The sequence below is a fragment of the Echiichthys vipera genome, assembly GCF_963691815.1.
Source record: "Echiichthys vipera genome assembly, chromosome: 7".
Taxonomy (NCBI): Eukaryota; Metazoa; Chordata; class Actinopteri; order Perciformes; family Trachinidae; genus Echiichthys; species Echiichthys vipera.
The window spans coordinates 3,039,732-3,062,358 of NC_139832.1; the positions used below are offsets into that span (position 1 = coordinate 3,039,732).

General features: G+C 46.9%; 1 protein-coding gene across 1 annotated transcript; it reads left to right on the forward strand.

Annotated features, from left to right (window-relative positions):
• Positions 1 to 684: 684 nt before the first annotated feature.
• Positions 685 to 12,131, forward strand: LOC310949239 (bromodomain-containing protein 1-like). Its single transcript, XM_083916604.1, has 11 exons — positions 685 to 943; positions 4,477 to 5,861; positions 6,023 to 6,179; positions 6,262 to 6,390; positions 6,638 to 6,766; positions 7,138 to 7,450; positions 8,279 to 9,040; positions 9,155 to 9,281; positions 9,419 to 9,549; positions 11,132 to 11,298; positions 11,998 to 12,131. Exons 2-11 carry the CDS (start codon positions 4,495 to 4,497, stop codon positions 12,010 to 12,012), a joined length of 3,297 nt encoding a protein of 1,098 aa, XP_083772730.1. The 5' UTR covers positions 685 to 943; positions 4,477 to 4,494; the 3' UTR covers positions 12,013 to 12,131.
• The last annotated feature ends 10,496 nt before the right edge of the window (positions 12,132 to 22,627 follow it).

Below are 22,627 nucleotides of genomic sequence, written 5' to 3' on the forward strand. Positions count from 1 at the left end.
GCAGTTTTGTTTTTGTTATTCTTCATTCATTTTCCTATGTTTTACTGTCTGTACATTTTAATTTACGTCATTATTATGTTGTGATTTGGCACTATAAATAAAATTGAATTGAATTGAATTATGTCTACAGTTAGAATGACATTTTTGGCATTGTGTAAAACTCGAACATGTAAAAAAAAGGAAGGTTTATATTGAATATTTTCCATTAAGAAAAGTCAAGATGGTTTCTAGTTCCTCAGGTTTTAATACAAATAATTAAAACTATATAACTATATATTATGAAATAGATTTAAAAACTAATGTATGATTAAGTTTGAAAATAAAGTAGGAGTAGTATTAAATAAGTATATAATACAATATAATAATACTCCTTTTCTGACATATTTTTTGGGGTTATTTTGTGTTTTATTATTATTTTCTTTACATAATTTGTATTTATGTTATTAGTCCCTTCACATGTTCGAAATAAAAACAAACTAATATGTTAATATATTAATTTCAAATGTTAAAATGTATGTTTTATGTTTTTAAATACTTTGTAGTGCTTGAAATAAATTGTTTATATTTCATTAAAAAAAAAAAAAAAATCCTCCAGAGAAGCAGAAGCAACTTCCGGGGTTCGTTTGTACGCGATGACGTCAGGGCGACGTAAGGACTCACACAACCGCATTGTTGTTGGGGGAAGAGAAGCTCGGGAAGAGCTTCTAACGGCCTTTTAAAAACAGCCGTTATTGTTGTCAACGCGACAACACTCTGAACGTTCTCTCGTCGCCCTGGATACCTGCCGGCCCCTTTCAAGTCTGACTCGGTTCAGCAGCGCGAGGAGCCGCGGCAGCCGTTGGAAGACGAGCGTTCTGAATGTGGATTTAACTGCCGCTTCGCTCCGGAGGCCGCGCCGCCATTGCTGCTGTTTTTACAAGCTGAATTCTTTAAAAACACCGAGGTAAGTTCACCCTCACTCCGCCCTCACACCTTCAATGGGAGCCCCACTACAATCTGAGCTGGTTTAACCCGGAGTCTGCCCTGCGCTGCTCTGTTTAAAAGCCACCTTTACCGATATCGAGGCAGCTTCTTGTTGTGTTGGTCGCCATGTTTCCTCCCCCCTTCACTGAGCTGTGTGTGGACGGAGTGTCCTAACGCGTTTAAACGGCCACCGTAGAGGCCGCTGCCCGATCTGAGGGCACCCCCCGGGCCGTCTTTTCTTCTAAAACACCCGTGTTTAACAAAACGTTTCAAAGCTGGTTCGATCGATAACAAAAAGGATCAACGGTGTGGTTCGATTAAGAGGAGCTAATGCTAGCAGCTGGCCCGAGAGAAACCGAACCAGCTGCTGTTGGCCGGTCGTGTTCAACAACAACAACCGGCTCTCAGCGGCTTCAGTGCGGCCAGCTGAGCCGGCTGGAGGCTCGCTGTTGTCGGTGTGGAGGGTGTGCTGCCCTCGCTGCATTTCTGTCATTCATCCAGGGAGCTGTTTGTTTCCGCCCCCTTTTTAATGCTACTTTTTTTTTCCATCACAACTTTATTTGCACGTTCTCACAAACACCTGCAGGGTTCGTGCAGGAGCTTAAATCCTTTAAAATAGTGTTTTTATGGTTTGGATTTTGGATAAAGTGCTTGAAAATGTACCTGGATCTATTTCACAACAAACAGCTATAGAGTAGATCTAAGAGCCCGAGATAAAAACATGAAATAATCCTTGAAAATTGTGTTTTTAAGGTTTGAATTTTGGATAAAGTGCATGAAGATGTACCTGATCTACTTCACAACAAACAGCTATAGAGTAGATCTAAGAGCCTGAGATTAAAACATGAAATAGTCCTTTTCAGTTTATGTTTTTGCAGAAATGTATTATTTCACCTCAACTGAGGTGCTGGAAAAGCATGAAAATGGACCTAGAAAGGTTTACAAACCCTGCACCTGGGTTTTGGGTTAACTGGGTTCACTTATACTTAGTATAATAATAAATATATACTTAACTCAGGTTAATTTAGATCACAATGTGCAATACTAACATTTCCCCCCTGTGCCTTGGTGTACATTTAAACTATTTAGCTAAAAAGTAGATTCCCTTGTGTTTATATTCACATTTTCCTACTTTTGATTGTTTCTTATTGATGCTTCTTCTATGTTTGCTGCCCACTTTGCTGCTGTGATAAGGACATTTCCCCTTTGTGGGACTAATATATGAATATCTTAGCTTATCATGTGATAAACAGTTGTAGAAACAAATCATATCCAACGTTAGAATGAACTTTCTGGATACCTGTAATGTTATTCTTACCAGAAACCGTTTTAAAAATCTACAATCCACTTTTCACGACTCATAATTTTAATTTCCGATATGCTATAGCAAGTAGTTTTCACATTTAATAGCTAAGCTGCATATGTACTGCGGGTATCTTTAATCCAGGTCTTCCCAGTCAAAAGGATGATTTCAGATATATCCACACGGCCATTATCACTGGTACTAATGACGTCACTTTCTCCATTCATGTGTATCGGGTTTCCAATGCATTTCTTACTAAAGAACTTCCATTTCAGAAATCTATAATCCCCTTGTCCCCAGTCACAGTTTTGACTTCACACACATCCCAAATAATAATATAAAAAAAACATTCCTGATGTCCATAATGTAATTTTGACCATGCTAAATACATTCTGACGGGACGGCAGTAGCTCAGTCCACAGGTGACTCGGCTGGGAACCGTAGGGTTGCCAGTTTGAGTCCCTGTTTGGACCATGAATGGAGCGTGGACTGGTGGCTGGAGAGGTGCCAGTTCATCAGTTCATCTTGAAATCTGTTGAGCAAGGCACCGAACCCCCAACTGCTCGGGGGGCTGATCCATTGACAATCCATTGACACACCCCTCGCTCTGACATCTCTCCATTATTTGCATGTATATAGGTCCTGTGTGTGTGTGTGTGTACTTCAGGCCTGTGTGTGTGTGTAACCTGAATAATAATAATAACAGAGTAAAAATATTGAATTTCTCCTTGTGGGATTAATAAAGGAATTCTTCTTCTAAAAATGTCATAACATATATACAGCTGCAGAATTACATTACAGACATCCAGTATGTCTGAAATGTAATTGTGGATATCTAGAGTTGAAAGCCCAACACACACATGAATGGCAAAAGTGGCGTCATAAGTTCTAGTAAGGATGATGTTGTGGAGATTTGAAATGACAATTGTAGACAGGAATAACGTCACTGTGGAGATCTGAAACCACTCTGACTGGGAAGAAGGAGAAACGCTATTATGGATATTTAAAATGTCATTCAAATAGGAGTGTGATTCCATTAAATGTTAAAACTGAGCGCGGCATACTTAAAACAAAATATATATATGGTGTACATGAACAGTACAGCCTTATATTATGACAACAAACATCAATTTGAGAAGAAAGCGTACTTAGAAACAAAACACATTGTTGTGTATTTGTTTTCATAGTAGAGAATTACATACTTTGCTTCCGCCCTTTAAATGTAAACTACATTAAAACATGCCAACTTAAAACACAACCTCGTAAATTCATTAATTAACTTTACTGGGTAACTGTTTTGACGTCTTTGCTCTCGATCCTGGTGGAAGAAGTCCGCAGGTGTTATAAGAAAGTAGAAATACTACAGTTGAAGTATTCACAGTTTTTACTCAGAAGCTTCAAAATAAACAGCTAAGTTAAAGTACTCATAATAAAAATATAAATGTTTATTATGGGGTTAATTGTAACTACTTTTTCTACTGCTGGGTAGTTTAATATGTAATGCATCATCATTTCTAAGTTGTATTTATATTCTATATCTGCAAATCGTATCTTTAGCCGGTCATTTAAGTTTTAAACACAAATAAATTAAGTGGAGTAAAGAAAACAATATTTATCTATATTTGTGTGGCCTCTAATACTGAACCATTTCACGTCTTTAGAATATTTTCCGATTTAAATCAGGAAACTTAACTTTGCACTGTCTTACCTTTAGGCAGTTGTCTCTATTTAACACTCTGCATATTTTATACAATGATTAAACGTGTTTATGTTCCCCGAACTAAAGTATTAATAATAACTATCAGTATCTGTACCCACGCTCAGGTATCACAGTGACACAAACACCACGGTCAAACAATAACACGTCCTTGTGTATTCGGGGCATCTGCGTGATCCCCAAATAGACGTTGATAATAAAGCGTTATGGGGCAGATGAGACTAAGTACGTGAACTAAAACGTCTCTCGGCTCAAAGGTTCCTGGTCCGCTGTGATTGAAGGCTGGACGAGACGATGACATCCTTGTGTAAACACATTAACCGCCTGTTATTGCTGCTGCGATGTCTCAGCGAGGGTTACGGCTGTTAATCATTACTGCAGGTTCTGTCGGATCCAACACACGCGCACACACCGCTCTGTGTGCCGGTTGTTGCTTTACAGAGTTACTGACATGAAACCGTCCCTGACATTGTTACTTTCCTCTCGCTTTCAGGGTTTTTACGGCCTCACGATGAAGAAGAAAAGTCGGCATCACCGACCCGCGGTGCTGAAGAGGGATTCGTCTCCCATCAAGCCGTCGCCCAACCGGGAGACGCTGACGTACGCGCAGGCCCAGCGGATCGTGGAGCTGGAGGTGGACGGCCGCGTGCACCGGCTTAGCATCTTCGACAAGCTGGACGTGATCTCCGACGATGACCCCACGGCGCAGGAGATCATGGAGTGCAACAGCAACAAGGAGAACAACGAGAAGCCCCAGCAGGTCCTGGTGCGCTCCGTGCGCCTCAAAAACAACCAGCAGAAGAAGAACGCCGCGCTCGTGGCCTCGCACGGCAGCACCGCCACGCACGCCAGTACCGGCGGCCTGTTGGAGGCAAAGGTTAGAACGGTTGAATATAACCTGCCGGTGGTGACGAAGAGGCCGGCGGCGTATTACAAATACACGGAGAGGACGGCGGAGGAGCTGGACGAGGAGGTGGAGTACGACATGGACGAGGAGGACTACGCCTGGCTGGAGCTCATCAACGAGAAGAGGAAGAGCGAGGGCGTCAGCCAGGCGTCGTTCAACTTGTTCGAGTTCCTCATGGACCGCTTCGAGAAGGAGTCGTACTCGGCCACGCAGGGTCAGAGCGACCTGCAGTCGCTGGTGGACGAGGACGCCGTCTGCTGCATCTGCATGGACGGAGACGGCGCAGACAGTAACGTCATCCTCTTCTGTGACTCCTGCAACATCGCTGTGCACCAGGAGTGCTACGGCGTGCCGTACATCCCCGAGGGCCAGTGGCTTTGCCGCCACTGCCTGCAGTGTCCGTCGCGGCCCGCCGAGTGCGTCTTCTGCCCAAACCGAGGCGGCGCCCTGAAGAAGACTGATGACGACCGCTGGGGCCACGTAGCGTGTGCCCTGTGGGTGCCCGAGGTCGGCTTCTCTGACACGGTTTTCATCGAGCCAATTGACGGCGTCCGCAATATCCCGCCGGCGCGCTGGAAGCTCACCTGTTACCTGTGTAAAGAGAAGGGCGCGGGGGCGTGCATCCAGTGTGACAAGATCAACTGTTACACCGCCTTTCACGTCAGCTGCGCCCAGAAAGCCGGCCTCTATATGAAGATGGAGCCCGTCAAGGAGGTGACGCCGTCCGGCACCGCCTCTTTCTCTGTGAAAAAGACCGCCTACTGCTGCGGCCACACGCCCGAAGGCTGCGACCGCCGACCGCTCAACATCTACGAGGAGGCACATCCGAAAAACGGCGCCTGCCACAAGAGAGCCGAAAAGAGGGGGAGGTCCCGCGCCAAGGGCTGGCAGAAGAAGAAGAGTAAGAGAGTGGAGCCCGAACCAGAACCCGAGGCCCCCACAAATGCTGGGCCCAGTATCACCGCTTCAAGGTAGGAAGGCAAACAGGACTCCCAGCATGCATCTCTCACATAAATCATTATACTCAGTCGACTCAAGTCTGTTCTCTGTCCGTTTAACTTGTTGTGTCTGCTCAGGTTATCCCCTCTGAGATCCTATTCATTAACACCTCCTCTGTTTCCCCGTGGGTCAGTTTCGACACCATCCTGAACCAGGTGGCGGTTCAGAGGAAGCGCGTGTTCGTCGAGCGGGTGCTGAGCTACTGGGTGCAGAAGAGGCAGTCGAGGAACAACGTGCCGCTGATCCGCCGGCTGCAGGCCAACCCTCAGCCGCCGAAAGTCAAGCAGATGGTGAGTGTCCACAGACGCCCGCGGTGGAGCGTTACCCGACAGTGTCGTTCTTTGTACTGAACGGAATCGTGTGTTTGTGCAGGACCGCATGGAGTCGAACCAGGCGCTGAAGGAGCAGCTGAAAGAATGGCACCGCCTCCGCCACGACCTGGAGCGAGCTCGCCTGCTGCTGGAGCTCATCAGGAAGAGAGAGAAGCTGAAGAGAGAGGAGGTAGAGTCGCTTCGTCGTTTCTGGAGCTCAGGCTTATTTGTTTTATTCATGATGCTCCACAGTTGCTGTCAGTTTCCCCAAAAACCTCCCAGATTTCACTGAGAAGTCGCATTGAAAGTTGTTTTAATGATGTTTTCCGACAGACTACGAAGTGAACTTTCACCCCAATGTTCTCGCCGTCATTGTTTGTGCCAATAAACTCCGACGTCAGACACACTAACTCACGCGTGCGTTCATCTCCCGTCAGATGAAGCTGCAGCAGTCGGCGCTGGAGGCCCAGCTGACCCCCTTCAACATCCTGCTAAGAGCCGTGCTCAGTCAGCTGCAGGAGAAGGACCAGTACAGCATCTTCTCTCAGCCCGTCAACATCAAGGAGGTTTGACGCCGTTTATGCGTTCAGTTAATAAATAATAGATCACACCGTGGCGCTGCTGTGGTCCCATAACTGTGAGCAGCCAGGGTTATTATGTGTCCTACGTAATAAATACATCTACACTCAAGTGCCGGAAATGTTTTAAATGTGCAACAAATTGTTGACAGGTAGTTTTTAGCAATTAATCAACAAGCAAATCCAGTATTTCCTCTGCATTTATTCACTTATTCATCAGTATTTTCACGGTTGGAGCCAAAAATATCTTTTTAGGTCAAGATAAAGCTACTGTCGATCACATTGCACCTACTTGGGAGGGTACGGGACGACCTGTACATCTTCCGCAGCCTCTAATGTGTCCTCCGTGTCTCCCGCAGGTTGCCGACTACCTGGACCACATCAAGAACCCCATGGACTTCTCCACCATGAGGAAACGCATCGACGGCCACGAATACAGGAGCCTGGAGGAGTTCGAGGCAGACTTCGACCTCATCATCTTCAACTGCATGAAGTACAACGCCAAGGACACGTTTTTCTACAAGGCGGGTCAGCGGATGCAGGACCACGGAGGAGCCATTCTGCGCAGGGCCCGCAGAGAGGCCGAGAGGATCGGCTTCGACTTCCCCAGCGGGCTGCATCTGCCCGAAGCCCCGAAACTGGAGACGCCGCCCCCCTTCTCCTGGGAGGACGGTAAGAAGCCGATCGATCATTAAAAAAACATGTATCATTGAACCGTTCATGTCATTTCTCCTGTAAGATCTTAAAATGATTAGAGTCTAGGATCTGCTTCTGGTCAGAACCACTTATTTCACAGCATAGTTCATAGTTTTTGGATTTTTTACTTGAAGACGCATGAATTATAGGGCGGTGTTTCCAAGGTTTGCTTGAAATGTATATTATGTAGGAGAAGTGACACACTTTGAAACACTTAAGTGCTTCTGTAGGAAACCAAGCCGTCAAGTCTGGAATGACACCCTTTCAAAATACAATCTCGGGGTCGAAATGCTCAGTTGAACAAAACAAACAACGTCTGAACCTGTGAACAGATACGATCACTCCCTTCTTCAGTGAGACACTTTCATCCATAGGAAAGGGATGAAATTACAATCTGTTATTATAAATCTGTTCAAACAACAGGGAACGGGACTGCGGTGTAGAAATACGACCTGGGCCTGAAAATCATATCTGAAAGGGCGTTACGTTATGACTGAACAGCCGGATAATCAGAATACTGTGCACTGTGCATAAATACATACTTTTCTACAGCTGTAAGGTGCTGAAAAAGCCTGAGAGTGGCTGAGTTTGACTTTAGAAAAGCTGTAGGAATCCTGTTTATTTATAAAACATCTAATGGCTTAATCAAGAAATGAGTTGGAAAATGTTCATCAGTGAAAAGTCAAGTAGCACTGACGCTCGTTTCAGTCCCCCCCGCCATATCTGTAGCCGTGTTTTAACCTTATATCAGCTGTAGAAGTGCTGGAGTGATGTAACTGATAAGACTGTGGTGCTGTCTCTCAGTGGACCGGCTGCTGAGCCCCGCCTACCGTCAGCTGACCCCTCTGGAGGAGCAGCTGAAGGAGCTGCTGGAGAAGCTGGACCTGAGCACGGCCATGAAGCACAGCCCCTCGCGCAGCAAGAGGCTTAAACTGCTCAAGAAGACCATCATGGAAGTCCGCAGCGAGATGAGTCTGAAGAAGACCCTCCGAACGGTGCCACCCGGGCCCCCGGAGCCAAGCCCGACCTCTGCCGAGGCAGAGGAGAAACCACTACCTGAACCTCCGGCAGAGCCCTGCGCTCCACAAGAGGAGAAGCCTTTACCTCCGCCAACGTTAGAGCTGCTCACCTCACTGTCGCAGCTCGACGCCTCGCCCGCCGACCCGGAGCCGCCCCCTCTGAAGGCCGTCAAACCCGACATCGACCACACTCCCATGGAGCTCGGCGACACCGACATGTCTACCTCAGTGTCCGCGGACACACCCAACGGGCACATCTCAGACCCGCTGCTCCCCAACGGCGACATCCACACCGAAGCCTCCGGCGCCGGCAACCGACGGAATAACGTCCTCTTCCGCAAGTCCAAGAGCGCCAGCCCCCAGAAACCAGCCAAGACCCAGGAGGCGGCCATCGTGTCGCCGCTGCCCCTGGGCACCAAAACTTTCCTGTCCGTGGTGATCCCTCGTCTGGAAACGCTGCTCCTGCCGAAGAAGAGAAGACGCAGCAGCAGCGCCGACGGCGAGGAGGACGAGGACGAGGAGTCGCCAATAAAGCGCCTCGGCACAGGTAGGTCATCAAGTTTCAGCAGAAAGCATGAACTTAATGTTTAGCGATCACAGTTCTGTCGTGCCACAATCCTTCACCTCACCATGACACGTTTCCTGTGTGTTTTACCTTCAGGCATAGCGAACGGTTTTGTGGTAGAGGAGGAGGAAATCTCACCGTCTCCCCGCCTGCTGGAGCCCCGTCGCCGCTGTGCCTCCGAGTCGAGCATCTCCTCCAGCGGGAGCGTCCTCTGCGGCACCAGGTGAGTTCACCGAAGTTTCGAGTATCACTGAAATAGAAATGTTTGTTTAATGTTTAAAATCCTTCCAACAGTCCGGTAACCAAATGGTTAAAAAAACAAACATTTACCTCGTCTCGCTTCCCTCTCGTCCCTTTCAGCACCGTCATCGTGTCTAAAAGTGGTAAAGGGCGGCCGCCGGCGGCTCGGCGGAGCACCGTGGACGACAAAAGCACCCTGGTGACCTGCATCGAGAACGGAGAGTTCACCAAAGCTGCCAAGATCTCTCCAGGTGAGCAGAGCGCCGTCCGCCCAGCGACATCTGATGAATGTGCGTGAGACCACGTGGCACGCTTTATTTGTGTGACCCAAAGGGCAGCGCTGTAGATGATTACTTCCAGCATCCAGAGTTCTGATTTTACCAAACCAGCAGCTCCTCCCACGTCACTGCTTCTCAAACTGCGGTTCAGGGGCCTCTTGAGGCCCTGGATGAGACCAGCAGAGACTCGAAGCTGCGGTCCAGAAACAGGAAACCTGCAGTGAGCAAAGTGGAAGTGAAGTCTGTTATTCTCTCTGTGCGTTCAGTCAGTTATTGGCTCACATCAACAAACAATATCTGAGCCATTTGTCCTTTTAGCTGCCAATCGTCTTTGGTTTAACGTGTATTAATGTAACAACATTTAAATACAAAATACAGAACAGAACATGTGCACGTTGATCAACCAGGAAGTCACGTTAGATTAAAACAGAGGAAAGGCGCAGAACAACAACAAATACATAAATATAAAAGTGCAAGACAATCGTGCTGTTTTTACTCCGTCACTTGTGAATGCTGTGAAATAGTCGATGAGAGCAGCAACACCAGCACGCTGAGGCCGACAGAAGAGTACATGTTATAGGATACGATCCATAAAAATTAGAGATCGACATATGGATTTGTTTTAAGGACCATGCCGACTTCTTTTCTTCATCAGCTTTAGCCGATGGCCGATACGGACTGCCGATATTTGGAGCCGATTCTACTTTTAATCCCCTAATTTACATCATAAAAATTACACAATGATGATAACAAATGTTACAAGTCTCAATTTAAAAAAATGAACATTTATTGAACTTAAAAAAGGCGTCTCCAGCAACACGGAGCTGCCTGTGGACGCCTGTCTGTAAAAAGTACTGGGAAAAAACTATCGGCGCACGCATCGGCCGATACGATGCACCTAGACAACGCAAATATCAGCTGATGTATCGGCCTTTCACTTATTAAATTACGTCTGGATCTTCCCCCTGACACGACCCTCAGGATCACCTTGGGGCGTCTTTACTTCCTCTGAATCTTTTTTTTTTTTTAAAGTTAATCTTTAAAAAAAAAAAGTGTGTCCTCTCTTGTGTGTGTGGCTGTGTGTTCAGACTGCTTGTGCTCTTGTGTCTTTTGGTTTGAATACTTCATAACCTGCTTATCGTTGTTCCTGTAGAGGTGTGGAAGCCCTCCGCTGCTTCCCCATTTGTTCTGGAGCCTCTTAAACTAGTTTGGGCTAAGTGTAGTGGATATTCCTCCTACCCCGCCCTGGTGAGTGAGTGTTGGTCCCCTCTGTGTCTCATTACCCATCGTGCGTGCTGTAGCTCGTGATTTGTGCTCACAGCCATGCGGGAGCTCCCAGCTTGGCCCATCATGGACTGCTTGGTGTGTGTGTGTGGAGCGGGCCGCTTCGCTCAGAGCGTTTCGGGCTCGACTCGGCCGTGCATGCTTGTGTCGTCGTCTTCTTCTTCTTCTGTGCGGCTGCTGCCACCAGGAAATACTCCACCCTGTTGCTGTGTCACTCAAGTCTCCATCCCGCTCTGTTTTTTTTTCTTCATTTTTTTTTTGGCCATCACAGATCATGGACCCCAGAGCGCGGAGGACGGGGTGTCAGCACAACGGGGTGGAGCTTCCCCAGCCGCCACCGTCGCCGCCGCCGGGCGTTCTCAGAGTCGGAGAGCGGATGCAGTTCAGGTCCGCAGAGAAACTCTTCCTCGTCCACTTCTTCGACAGCAAGCGCAGCTGGTGAGGAACCCCCGGACTCAAGAAAGTTATTTTGGTCGACCTCGAGATCAGCTAGTTAGCTAGGGGCGCACTCACACTGTCCACCCGTACCGTGCCCAAACAGGTTTCGCGGGTAAAGTCTAGTTTCTACCAGCGTGAGTGCCTAGGAGCGGCACGCTTGCCGTCCACGGCCCGTTTGGGAGAGGTGGGCTTTTGTAAAGCACGTTTGCACATGTACGAACACGAGGCCTACGGCGGTTCTGAGGTCATTTCCTGTGCGCCTGTTGGGACATAGAAAAAAGAAGGAGGGACCATGCGCGGACATTTCAAACAATGGCGGTGAAAGGTTCACATTGGTGTGATGCGGAGGTGGAGTGTTTACTGCAGATTTGGTCGATGAAAAGATTCAAAATCAGTCGACAAGACGCACAAAAACTCAGAGGTCTACGGAAAGATCTGGAAACAAAGCCACGCATCGCCATGACGTCATCAATGCGTGTGACGTGTTACGGCGTGATGACGTATAGGCAGCAAGAAGCATTCTCCGAGGCCCAGGTAGTGTGAGTACAAACGGGCCTGGAGGGGGGGACAAGGACCCTAAAGCGAGCAAAAGTTTCTATTTTAAAGCGAGTTTCTTTAAGAAGTGTTGAAGTCGTGATTCGTCAGGAACATGAAACTGAGGCCACGCTGACCACTTGTCGTATTCTTCTCTCTCCTCAGGCAATGGCTTCCTAGATCCAAGATGGCTCCCTTCGGGGTCGACCAGACGCTCGACAAAACCAAGCTGACGGAGGCTCGCTCCTCCGGCATCCGAAAAGCTGTGCGGCTCGCCTTCGACCGAGCCATGAGCCACCTGAACCGTGTCAGCGGCGTGCCGGAGCCGAGCGCCGGCCACGCTGCCACAGACTGAACGTCCTCCTTCCACCGCCACCTCCACCTCTGAAATCCTCCCATCATCCACCTCTCCTCTTTTCCAGCTTTTGGTTTTGAACACCGTCACGGCGGAGACGCTCAGTTTCTGCCTCATACGCACAACAAAACACACTCTCGTCATGTTTACCATTTCCTGCGAACTGGAACCGGGTCGTTTTCGTACCTGCGCACCTGTCCTCCCCCCCCTCCTCCCCTCCCTCCCTCCTTCCTCATCCGAAATACTGTAGCTTGTGACGTCCATCTTGTTTTGTCAAAGAGCTATGCAACGAAAAAACAACTCGGTTAGCGGGTGCTGAAAAGGTCGAACGAGAGAAAAGCGAGCGGAACCCGGGGCCACGAGGACTGAAAAAGTCCCGGGTGCGAAACCTGTCGAATGTGTCAGAGTTTGACCTCTGACCTCCTTTAAAAATGTGCTGCAAGACTGCTGCAACAATCTCACTGCCATGAGTGTGTCCATCAGTGCGTGTGTGTGTGTGTGTGAGTGAGAGCGTGTGTGTGTGTGTGTGTGTGTGACTGCAGCAGCTCCTGTAAATACCCTGTACAAGGCCTGACACTAATTTATTCACTCCCTCAGTTTGTCCTTGGTTCATCGTCGTGTTCGGACATTTACGAACGCCGTCGGAGGTGACACCCCTCCCCCCCGCCCCCCCGGCGGCGTTCCTGCTGGTGCTATCTCCACACGGAGACGAAAACAAACACACATACTGTAACCCACCTTTTTATTTCAGCTCCTTTTGTTTTTTACAGTTTTTGTAAGTTATTGAGTTCTCCAGCGTCACGGTTTCGTCTTCGGCATTAATGGTTTTGTGTGTTTTTGCATTTCCTCTTTTTTTTGTTTGTTGTTTTTTTACCTGAATGTTTTTACTGGACTACTTTCTCTTCTTTCGTTTGTACATATTTATATAAAATCTATATAGATGCTCTCAGAAAGTCTAAAATGCCTAAAGTGCATCATTCACACACCGAAACCAAAAAAACAAACAAACTGCTGCCCGCAAGTTTCCCACTAATGTTTTTATTTCGTGTCTTTTATTTTTTACACTTTGTCGTTCGCGGGCCGTGACGAGTTCACGTCTCCCCTCAAACGTCACAGAATCCTCTTTTCCCGCCTGAACCGAGCTCCAGTCGGCCGTAGGAGAGCGGAGAGCGTGCCTGTCCTAATTTATTGTGAAGCAGAACACGTGTGCGCGTTACTTTATAGAGAGGATTGTGAGAAAACGCAGAGGTTCCCCCCTGCGCGTAGAGGTTCCCCCCTGCGCGTAGAGGGGTCCCCCCTGCGCGTAGAGGGGTCCCCCTGCGCGTAGAGGTCCCCCCTGCGCGTAGAGATCCCCCTGCGCGTAGAGGTCCCCCCTGCGCGTAGAGGTCCCCCCTGCGCGTAGAGGTCCCCCCTGCGCGTAGAGGTCCCCCCTGCGCGTAGAGGTCCCCCCTGCGCGTAGAGGTCCCCCCTGCGCGTAGAGGTCCCCCCTGCGCGTAGAGGTCCCCCTGCGCGTAGAGGTCCCCCCGTGTTGAGGCCCTGCGCGTAGACGCCCCCTCCTCCTCCTCTATTGTTTTTTTGATTCATAGCATTAAATCTGAGCGGTGAGGTGGTAGTGTTTGACGTTTTATTTTGGCAGGGTAGCGATGGGTAGACTTCCTGTTTGGTGGGGCCCCTCTGTGTGGATGTCGTGTGTGTACATAGATTTGGTACTTTAGCGGATTCTCTGGGAAAAACCACAGTTCCAGCCGACGGGAGCGCAGACGAGCCGACGGCGGGCCGCTGGGACGACTTTTATACTAAAACACTGAAAGATTAAAATATGTTATGGAATCACTGAGTCAGCGTGTCGGCGTTATTCTTTTACGTTTAATTATAATAAATGTGTTATTGCCTATTACAATTATATTATTTGATTTTACCTGGTCTACTAAAAAACAAGTAACTTTAATTATCCTTTATTTAATCATTTATTGTTTTTAGTATAATTTTAAAAATATGAAATCATTTTTTCTCTATAGAACAAAATAAAAGAACAGTAAACAAATAAAAGCAACAACAGATTATATTTAAAATAATATAAAAAATAAATGTCAGTCTTTACAGGTGGGTTTTAAATGTTATTAAAAAAATATATATATATATATTATTATTTTTAATAATATATAAATATGAATATAATCATTAAAGCTTTTGCTGAATTTTCTTATTGTATTTTTATATTTTATTTTATTTAAATCGTCGTAGTTTTATTTAAAATTTTTATTAATTTATTTTTGAGTAATTTTTATTTTATAATTTTATTTTTTGTTATTGAAACTAAAGTAACTTGAATTCAATTTAATTGTTTATTTTTCAGTTTTACAAATCTTAATTATCTTCTAGATTTCTGCTCAGATACAATTATAAAATACGTTTACAATAACTACAATGACAATAATAATAATAATATCAACAAATGATGCATTAATAAACTGAAATAAATAAATACAAATAAACTAAAATAACATTAAAAAGCAGAATAATCCTCTCCGATCATTTAAAATAAAACATTTTCTTTTGACCTCTTTCAGGCAGTTTTGGCTTCATAAATAATAATAATAATATGGCATATATTTTATTTAATAGTTGTGGTTTTATTTTAATTTCTTAGTTTAATTTTGAATTATTTTTTGTTATTAAAACTTGTAAAAAGTAATTTTAATTTAATTTAACTGTATTTTTTATTTTATTTTTCAGTTTTAGAAATCTTAATTATCTTCTAGATACATGCACAAAAATATTAAAATATAAAAAAATATATTTTAAATACTTATAAATAAATGATGCATTAATAAACTGAAATAAATAAATTAAAATAAATTAAAATAAATATTAAAAAGCAGAAAAATCTTCTCCAATCATTTAAAATCAAACATTTTCTTCTAATTCAGCAGGTTTTGGCTTCATAAATAATAATAATAACTAATTAAACCGTCCACAGTGACGCTGAGAGCTTGATATAAAGTCCTAAAACAATCAAATCCACCCCCCCCCCCCCCCCATATGGGAGCGACCACCGTGTGGCGCTGTTGTTCTGCCTGTGAAACCGCCGACGATGCAGAAATGCAGAGAAACGCTGCAACAGTTAAACTATAAAAACCTGTGTTAGTGTTTTAAAAAGGTGAAATCTAAATGATGATGAGCAGCAGAGAAGGGGGGGGGGGGGCAGGGGTCATCGTCTGCACGTCTTTTGTGTTTCCACGACGACCGGTTTTAAATCTGCAGCTGCCGTTGGTTACGGTTTCCTCCTCACTGTGTCTCGTGAGTGTGTGTGAATATTTTGCTGATGACTTGACATTTTCTTTTAATTAGCAGCAGCAGACATTTCACACACACACACACACACACACACACACACACACACACACACACACACACACACACACACACACACACACACACACACACACACACACACACACACACACACACACACACACACACACACACACACACACACACACACACACACACAGTCTTTGATGTTGGAGGTAATTATCCAAGCATGAGGTAATTAACGGTGTCCGGCTCATAAATAAACACACGCCATTAACGCTGCACGCGCCGCTGGAGCACAGCAGCCGGATCAGTTCGGTTTGCTGATGCATTTTTCCAGGGGTTCGATTGTCTCGGGCCCTGGACGTTTTTTTTTTTGCAGGATGCCGACGCAGTAGGTGCACCGCCTTAACGCCTCTTTTTTGTTGGAGAGTTTGTCTTTTTGTCGTTCTTGCTCGGCCACCACCGAGGCGCCGTCCTCAGTCGTTTCTTTGCTGTGAAGTTAAAGGACGTCCAGCTTTCAGAGTTCAAGTTTTTGCCACTCATGATGCTCAGGGCACAAAAATCGTGAGGCACGCAGCGACGCAAAAGCAGCGACGCAAAAGCAGCGACGCAAAAGCAGCGACGCAAAACGCTCCACCCATCATCTTCAGCCTCTTGTCCCTAACGGGGTCGCGGGGGAGCTGGAACCGATCCCAGCTGACATCGGGCGTGAGGCGGGGTCCACCCTGGACAGGACGCCAGTCTATCACAGGACACATAGAGACGAACAGAGACAGACAACCATTCACACCTACGGGTGATTTAGAGTCATCAATGAACCGAACACCTGCACGTCTTTGGACTGTGGGAGGAAACCGGAGAACCCGGAGAAAACCCACGCAGACACGGGGAGAACATGCAAACTCCACACAGAAGGGCCCCAGCCGGGATTCAAACCGGGAACCCTTGAGCTGTGAGTGCTAACCACCACACCACCGTGGTGCTACACTGTATAAACACACTTGCCTTTGCCCTATCCTTCACTGATTTCTCTGTAACTTCCCCACAGTTGCTGCTAAAAACCTGCAGCGTGTGTGTGTGTGTGTGTGTGTGTGTGTGTGTGTGTGTGTGTGTGTGTGTGTGTTTATGTGTCGCTCCTCTACTTGTTTTTTAATTGCAGGCATAACGAGCTGGAAGAGGGAGAAGAAGAAGTTTCAGGCTTCATTAGCAAACGCTCTCTCACCTTTTAACTGCTGCGAGCGCGAGCTGCCGGAGGGGGCTGATTGACAACGTGCTAATTAACCAATCAAGGAGCGTGTGGCGAGCAGGCACCTGTGTGGTCACTCCGAGTGCAATTACCTTCTGCCTGCTCCCCTGCTTCCTGTTCAGCCAATCTGTCGGCCTCCGAGAGCCTAATGACCCGCTAATAAGACAAGCGCGCCGGAGTCCATCTTAATGAAAATCAGCCGACTCCCTCCCTCCCTCCCTCCCTCATTCGTCTCTCGCCGCCGCCGCCGCCGGCGTTGATCGTGAAGCCGGTCCTCGACCTCTGGTCACCTCTGCGTGCTGTGAAGCCACGCGGCGTTGGAGATTATTAAAAAAGGAGAGATGATTTCCTGAAGAGGCTGTTGGACTTAATTCTCTCCTCTGAAGGAGAAATGAGTCGGAGGAGGACGGCGGCCTCTCAGCACGAAATTAAAAACCTGCTTGACCCCCCCTCCCCTCACGCCCATCCTATCATCTCTCGATCCCCAGGTCATTATCGGGCGTGATTGGATGAAGCTGCCGGGTCCAGCCGTCTGTGCGGCTGCCTGGAGACGGCTTCACACCCGGGGGGGGGGGGGTCACTGAACGGGCACCATAGACTATCAAAAATGGACGTAGCGTCTCCGTCGAGGTCCGTTCTCTCAACTTGATCCAATCGTCCTCGCCTACTGGAGTCGCCATCTTGTCAGACTTTGACTTCGCCTCATTTCCTCTTACCAAAAAAGGGCATGTATGTGACGTTGGGGGGAGGGGCGTACGTCCATCTGGCTGACGTTTACCTCCGAGGAGAAGTGAGGGCCAGAGGCTAGCTGTCACTCAAGAGGCCACGCCCCTAATTATTCATACACTTTAACCTCCAATAAAATAAAAACTAGCCCCTCCCCCTCAGTGTTGTCATGGAGATATGACCTAAACACACGACAGAGGAGAAGGGTTAGGGTACTTCTGATGTAGCCTGAAGAACAGTACAGCTCAGACGAAGAGACTAAAACTGCACCTAGTGTGGACACTGGAGGAAGCTCTTGATAATCTTCCATCCTGCCTCTGTGTTTGTGTTTCATCTCACTGTAGCCCTGTTTATTTAAATACACGACGTATAGGCAGCAGGAAGCATCCTCCGAGGCCCAGGCGCGCCATTTAATTTTTCACAAATCCCGATGACAAACAGACGAAGCGAACCGCGAGTTTAAGCTCCACTGCGAAGGTGATGAAACCGAACAACACCTGGAACAGTTACAGTCGTACAACCTCCCATTAAATCTAATGGGATGGGATATGGGGTTACTGTGTGTGTGTGTGTGTGTGTGTGTGTGTGTGTGTGTGTGTGTGTGTGTGTGTGTGTGTGTGTGTGTGTGTGTGTGTGTGTGTGTGTGTGTGTGTGTGTTGCCGGGGAAAGTGACAGTACATTTCGCAGAGGTATGAATATTGTATGGAGTGAACTCATTAGACGCTCGGCCTCTCGGGAGCTCCGACGAGAGTTTGTTTTGTTCCAGATTATTTGCATGATGAATTAAACATCTCTGGGATTCAACAACGTGAAAACAACACGGCTACAATTAGACGGAGGGCGCAGGGCTATATTTACACTCCACACGTTAAAACGCCACCTGGCCCACTTTACTGTTCACCAGCTCACTTCCTGTCCGGGAAGAACACTTTAAATAATAACAATCATGGTCGTCTCATCTCATCTTCAGCCTCTTATCCGGGGTCGGGTCGTGGGGGCAGCAGCTTTAGCAGGGGACCCCAAACTTCCCTTTCCCGGGCCACATTAACCAGCTCTAACTGGGGGATCCTGAGGCGTTCCCAGGCCAGTGTGGAGATCTAATCTCTCCACCTGGTCCTGGGTCTTCCCCGAGGCCTCCTCCCAGCTGGACGTGCCTGGAACACCTCCCTAGGGAGGCGCCCAGGGTTCATCCTTACCAGATGATCCTGAACCACCTCAACTGGCTCCTTTCAACGCAAAGGAGCAGGTGGAGAGATTAGATCTCCACACTGGCCTGGGAACGCCTCAGGATCCCCCAGTTAGAGCTGGTTAATGTGGCCCGGGAAAGGGAAGTTTGGGGTCCCCTGCTAAAGCTGCTGCCCCCGCGACCCGACCCCGGATAAGAGGCTGAAGATGAGATGAGTAGAACTGAAATTAAATTGTTGTGTGTCTACCAGGGAAAAAGAAGCATGAGGCGTCGTCTAAAGACAGGACTCTGACGCCGGTGCCCGTGTGCCGTGTCAAACGTGCTACGCTAACTTAGCCGTTGAGTTTAAAAATTGTAAACCAAACCTCCATGTTTCTCTTAAACCCAACCACGCAGTTGCAAGACTGAGACCGCAGTGAAGTATTTTGTGCATAAAAGTGACATCGAGGGGAGTTCTCTATGACAACAGTGCGTATCATCAAACGCAAAAAGCATAAAATGGCTTTACACACGAAGCACAGCGGAGAAATGGCTTTTTGGCTATTTCTACGCTTTCCTGTGAGAGCTCATTGGCCGGTTAGCCAATTAGCTGCAGCTCATTAAACAACGTGTAAACGACCTTTAAATGGTACTGTTGAGAGGCTGCCGTGGTCAACACGCCGTCTGCCCCTAACTTGGTTGTGGACTTCGTCTCTTGTTCCCCTGCAGGAGCTCAAACTGCCGGCTGCTGTCAATCAAACACAGATTCGCCCCCTCAAAGGAACATTTTTCCCCCAAAGACCTTTTTCTTTACAGAGCAGGCGTTAAACCCTCCTGTTGTCCTCATTTTCTGTATACACCCTTTGTCCTCCGGGTCAAAATGACCCGTCTTCACTAAACCCCTATTATAAGCAGCTTAATTGAATTTAAACATCAAATTTCATCTTGCTTGAAGAAACCACTTGTCATTCACCACAAAATGTGTGAATAACTGAGTTTTCCCTCTTTTCTTCATTTCTATAGCTTAAGAAAATGTGCAAAACGGAGTTTGAATGCATTTTCATTCATCCCAATGACTCAGTTTGAACAATTGAAGACAATGTACAATACAAGATATGAGAAATAACATAACCCATTGCTCTGGGTTGTATTCCTCCCCATCTTCTTCTTCTGATACATCCTCCACTTCCTCTTCTGAATCACAGTCGTCTCGCTCTAGAGCCTCTTCAGCGTTGTAACGCACACTCACGGCTCCAGCACAGACAGAGTTCGGGGCCCTGTCGTCTGCAGCACCTTTATAATCTCTGCAGTCTGCGATAACACCTGTGTGTTGTTTACGTCTGCTACTGTCTCGTTTACGTCTGCTACTCATTGATCTGAGACTGATCAAAGGCACAGCCGTCCGTGAGAAGACCCCATGATCTGTCTTGTTACGTCTGCTTCTGATTAAAACAACTCAAACATTGTAACATTCAGTGGTTTGTAAATAACTCTGTGACCTTGAGTTCAACTCTTTTTGCCTCACAGGTCATTTTGACCCCAGGACGACCTTTGTACCTTTTTTTTGTTCAGCTTACATGGAAATGTGAATGAAAGCAACATTTCACTTTTTCTACTGTTGGTGCCAATCGAGGCAAAGTCATAAAATTTCAGGTTAAAGTAATATCGTTTAGGGGATTTTTGTTTGGTTTTTAACACAGTGGCGGGTCATTTTGACCCAAAGACAACAGGAGGGTTAAGGAACTTAGCAGAACTACACCGTTTTATTTCAGATGGACTTTATCAGATAAAACCCTAAAGTGAAGCTTGAACACTGCAGAAACTCTGTTAACTTCCCTCCAGTCTCTCTGTCTTTATGGTTGACTGTGCCTTTAACAGTGTGACGGGAGGGGGCTCGTCTCCAATCTCCGCCGGCTCCATTAGAGAGCTGACAGGGCTGCGAATGGGCTGGAGGCCTCGTGGCCTCGGAGCAATCACCGCGGCCATTTCACACCCTGCTGATCCCCTCATCTGCTGCGGAGACGAGCGAGGGGCTCCGCGGGCCCCGGAGGGCCCTGATGAAGTCCTGACCCCCCTCTCCAAAACCCACAGGATTAAAAAAAAACACTCCTCCTGCTGAAAGTGAAACGGCTGCTCGAGTTAGTGGACGGACAAATTGGAAAGTTTTACCACGAGATGAGAAAAGTGACTCTGGAGTCACTGGACTTAGTCACAAAATGAGTGGAAAGTTTGATACGTTTGAGTTTGATACGACACGTTTTCATGTCACAGAAAAGAAAATGGATGCATCTTCCTGTCAAACATCTTTTCTTAAGTTCCCAGATCACCGCGTTAGCCCGAATATAAGACGACCCGATCATTCTTGGAGAACGACTGGAGACCAAATGTTGTTTTAAAGACGTACCCTTTAAGATTTCCATCTATTTAATTGTCTTTTAAGTCTCTATCGATCAAAAAGTGAGTTAAAGCCATGGCGATTGATCATGTGACCCGCTATTGAAAGACTTCCTACTGGACTTGACCGTGTCTGTGGAGACACCCCCGGGCTAGATGTAAATAAGACGCCATGTTCGTGACGCTGCTGACAGCGGTCGGCCTGCCGGTGGAGCTCGTCAGCGCCCGTTATGCTGCGTTCACTTGTTATCTGAAATCGGGAACTTTCAACTTCTGGGTCAAGTTTGTAGTAAGGGCAGAAGAGTTATAGGAGCATGTGTGTGTGTGTGTGTGTGTGTGTGTGTGTGGAGAGGTGAATGTACAAGGAGTACAAGTTTAATAAAGGAATAATTTTATTTGTAAATAATAATAAAAACACTTTGAATGCCTTCAGCTGAATAACGGCTCTGTTAGGGCGCACTCCCACTGTGCCTCCGTCCCGTGCCCCGTGCTTTAGGGTCCTTGTCCCCCCCTCCAGGCCCGTTTGTACTCACACTACCTGGGCCTCGGAGAATGCTTCTTGCTGCCTATACGTCATCACGCCGTAACACGTTACACGCATTGATGACGTCATGGCGATGCATGGCTTTGTTTCCAGATCTTTCCGTAGACCTCGGAGTTTTTGTGCGTCTTGTCGACTGTTTTTGAATCTTTTCATCGACCAAATCTGCAGTAAACACTCCACCTCCGCATCACACCAACGTGAACCTTTCACCGCCATTGTTTGAAATGTCCGCGCATGGTCCCTCCTTCTTTTTTCTACGTCCCAACAGGCGCACAGGAAATGACGTCAGAGCCGCCGTAGGCATCGTGCTCGTACATGTGCAAATGCGCTCTACAAAAGCCCACCTCTCTCAGACGGGCCGTGGACGGCCAGCTGGCTGCAGTTATGCGTGGAGCGGTTGCACTCACACTGGTCAAACGCACTAGGCTTTAACCGAAAAACCTGTTTTGGCCCGGTGCGGAAGGACAGTGTGAGTGCGCCCTAATATTAGTTTAACAACGGCAGTGCACGCTAGTTGTGAGTGACGGCTCTGCAGTTCAGTTATTACAGATTTTTGGGGCCTTCTGTTGATGCGACTGTTTATCATCGTGCCCTGGAATCAAGACCACGGATATAAGACCACGCCACTTTTTCAGACGTATTTCTAGGCAGAAAAATTCTAGCCAGTATGGTAAGTTCTCAAATTTGATTCTTAAAACTTACAAACAAACTTATCAGGTTAAATACACAGCAGACATTTCCATGTTGTATAAGCTTAAATAGATAGACTTTTAGATTAATGAACCCTTTGGTTATTTTGATTCAGTGAAACTCCTCTAAAAACATTGATAATTAACTATTATTTGGAGTTTTTTCCTTCGACAACGTGTGTAAAGACGGATCCAGCAGAGCGGAGCTTCATGGTTCAGGTCCATGTTCTGCAGGCTGCTGCTTAACAAACAGCATTTAAAAAGAAAAAGCCTGCACATGTGAATGAATCCCAATCTGTGGCGGCGCGGGTCCCAGATAACCAGCAGACCTCCTCGTTGTGGGAAAAACACACAATCA